The sequence below is a fragment of the Nanorana parkeri genome, unplaced genomic scaffold (assembly GCF_000935625.1).
Source record: "Nanorana parkeri isolate BGI_ZX_2015 unplaced genomic scaffold, ASM93562v1 scaffold1291, whole genome shotgun sequence".
Taxonomy (NCBI): Eukaryota; Metazoa; Chordata; class Amphibia; order Anura; family Dicroglossidae; genus Nanorana; species Nanorana parkeri.
Genome location: NW_017307559.1, coordinates 21,964 through 24,351, shown reverse-complemented (window position 1 = coordinate 24,351; position 2,388 = coordinate 21,964). Strand labels below are relative to the sequence as shown.

General features: G+C 52.3%; 1 protein-coding gene across 1 annotated transcript in view; it reads left to right on the top strand.

The window, feature by feature from the left end:
- Positions 1-2,388, top strand: part of APEX2 (apurinic/apyrimidinic endodeoxyribonuclease 2) — a 14,017-nt gene that overhangs the window by 2,079 nt on the left and 9,550 nt on the right. Inside the window, exon 2 of the mRNA XM_018569130.1 lies at positions 1,367-1,482. Coding sequence (XP_018424632.1) covers positions 1,367-1,482 — 116 coding nt within the window. The remainder of the gene's footprint in view (positions 1-1,366; positions 1,483-2,388) is intronic.

The following is a 2,388-nucleotide window of genomic DNA, read 5'->3' as shown; positions in this document are numbered from 1 at the left end:
CAGTAGAGGAGTGAGTGTAGCCACCCAGGGACAGGAAGTGTGTTATTTGCAGGATCACTAGGTGACAACCATGACTCCCTCCATAGATACAGTAGAGGAGTGAGCGTAGCCACCCAGGGACAGGAAGTGTGTTATTTGCAGGATCACCAGGTGACAACCATGGCTCCCTCCATAGACACAGTAAAGGAGTGAGCGTAGCCACCCAGGGACAGGAAGTGTGTTATTTGCAGGATTACCAGGTGACAGCCATGGCTCCCTCCATAGACACAGTAGAGGAGTGAGTGTAGCCACCCAGGGACAGGAAGTGTGTTATTTGCAGGATCACCAGGTGACCACCATGACTCCCTCCATAGATGCAGTAGAGGAGTGAGTGTAGCCACCCAGGGACAGGAAGTTTGTTATTTGCAGGATCACCAGGTGACAACCTCCCCCCATGTGATAGCAAATATATGTGACTGGTCCTCTTTATGGAGACATCACGGGTCTCCAAGACCCCTAATGTTACCTAGGGACCCCCCAAAGAAGCTGATGGAGCCGAGATCTACTTCTGAAGCTGGAGAGTGACACGAGAATGCGGAAGTGATGTCATATACGGAAGTGATGTCATATACGGAAGTGATGTCATATACGGAAGTGATGTCATATACATCTCTTCCGCATTCTGACAGCGGAGAGGGGACCGGAGGGAGATCGTGTACTGACCCCCCTCTCATCCCCTGTCAGAGCCACCATGCTGGTCCCGGGCTCACAGCGGGGATAGGGGTGGGGGCACACGGATCAGCACCTCGTACAAGTGATCTGCCGGCTCTATAGCCGACGGATCGCTTGTATGTACACAGGCATCGCTGCCTCTTTATAAATGTTGGCACTTTCCGCGAGTGGGCGTGGCTGACGGGACGTTTAAAATCGCCCGCTTAGATCCAGGAAGCCCCCGGCCGGCCGGAAGGCGGTTAAAGAAGCCAGCAACGTCCGTCGATGCTGTAAAATCAGTTTTGGTTGGACTGACCCCATAATATCTAGGGATGCACCGATACCGGTGTTTTGGTACCGAGTACCGATATATATATATATTTTGTTTTTTGGTACTCGCCGATACCGAGTACCGGAAGTCCCATTCAGGAAGCCAGGCGGCATGTAATGACTCCCCACCCGGATTCCCGATTAACAAGTAAGCCGTCCCAGGCTTCGTGTCGCTAGGTGACGAGAAAGCATGGAGACGGCTTGCTGGCCAATCATGAGCATTTGGGCAAGTACGAGTACTCACCCAAATACTCGGTATCGGCACCCATACTAGTATCGGGGCATCCCTAATAATATCTTTAATAGTATTTATAACATTTTATTTATTTCCTTTTTGTTTTGGAAGGATGAAGATCGTGAGCTGGAATATAAACGGGATCCGGGCAACTCGAGTGGGGCTGAAGGAAATCCTCGACTCGCTGGACGCAGATGTCGTCTGTCTGCAGGAGACTAAAGTGACCAGTAAGCGGCCCTGGTGGGGGGACACTGAAGGGAACGTGATCTGTTGTATCTGTCATGGAGGAGCTGCCGTCTGACTACAGATTTGTTTGAAACCCTCTGACATGCTGCTGGCGGATCACGACTAGTAAGAATTAAGTTAGAGGGCCTGCCGTGTCCAAAAAAGGCCGACAGAGGACTAGCCACCAGTATTGCCTGCGGTCTCCCTGGGGTTGTTCTTCTCCCCATTACTGACTCGCCATGACTTGTTGTTGTCTCTGTATGGAGGCGGCCATCTTGGTAGAGGCAGGGCTTTGCTTCCTCCCGTCAGAACTACCCCCCCTGATGGCTGGTGGTGTAATAGTCGAGAAGGAGAAAGCATAGACCCATAGAGTACTCACGCTCGCCCAAATGCTCCGATGCCTAGCCCGATACTTCCTGTATCAGGAAGCCAGCCAAGCACGTCATTACACGCTGAACGGCTTCCTGATTGGCCTGGAAGCCGGCTCCATGCCACTTGTGACGAGAGAGCATGGAGCCGACTTCCCGGCCAATCAGGAAGCAGGGCGTCGCGTCATTACACATACATTCCATGATTGGCCGGGAAGTCGCCTCCATGCTTTCTCCTCGCATGGGGAAGGCTTCCTTGTGAATCGGGAAGCCGGGTGGAGAGTCTTTACACGCAGCCTGGCTTCCTGAATGGGACTTTCGGTGCTCGGTATCGGCGAGTACCGGGGGAAAAAATACCGGTATCGGTGCATCCCTACCCAATAGTATATGTGATCTCCCACATTAAGAGGCAGCAAAGGAGGTGAGAGGAAAGTGGTACTGAGGAACCCGTCTCATCATGTATAAACCTGTCGAGGAGCTTCGCTCGGCCTGCTCGCAACTGAAATCAGCTGTGCCCAGGACTATAACATAAACACAGAC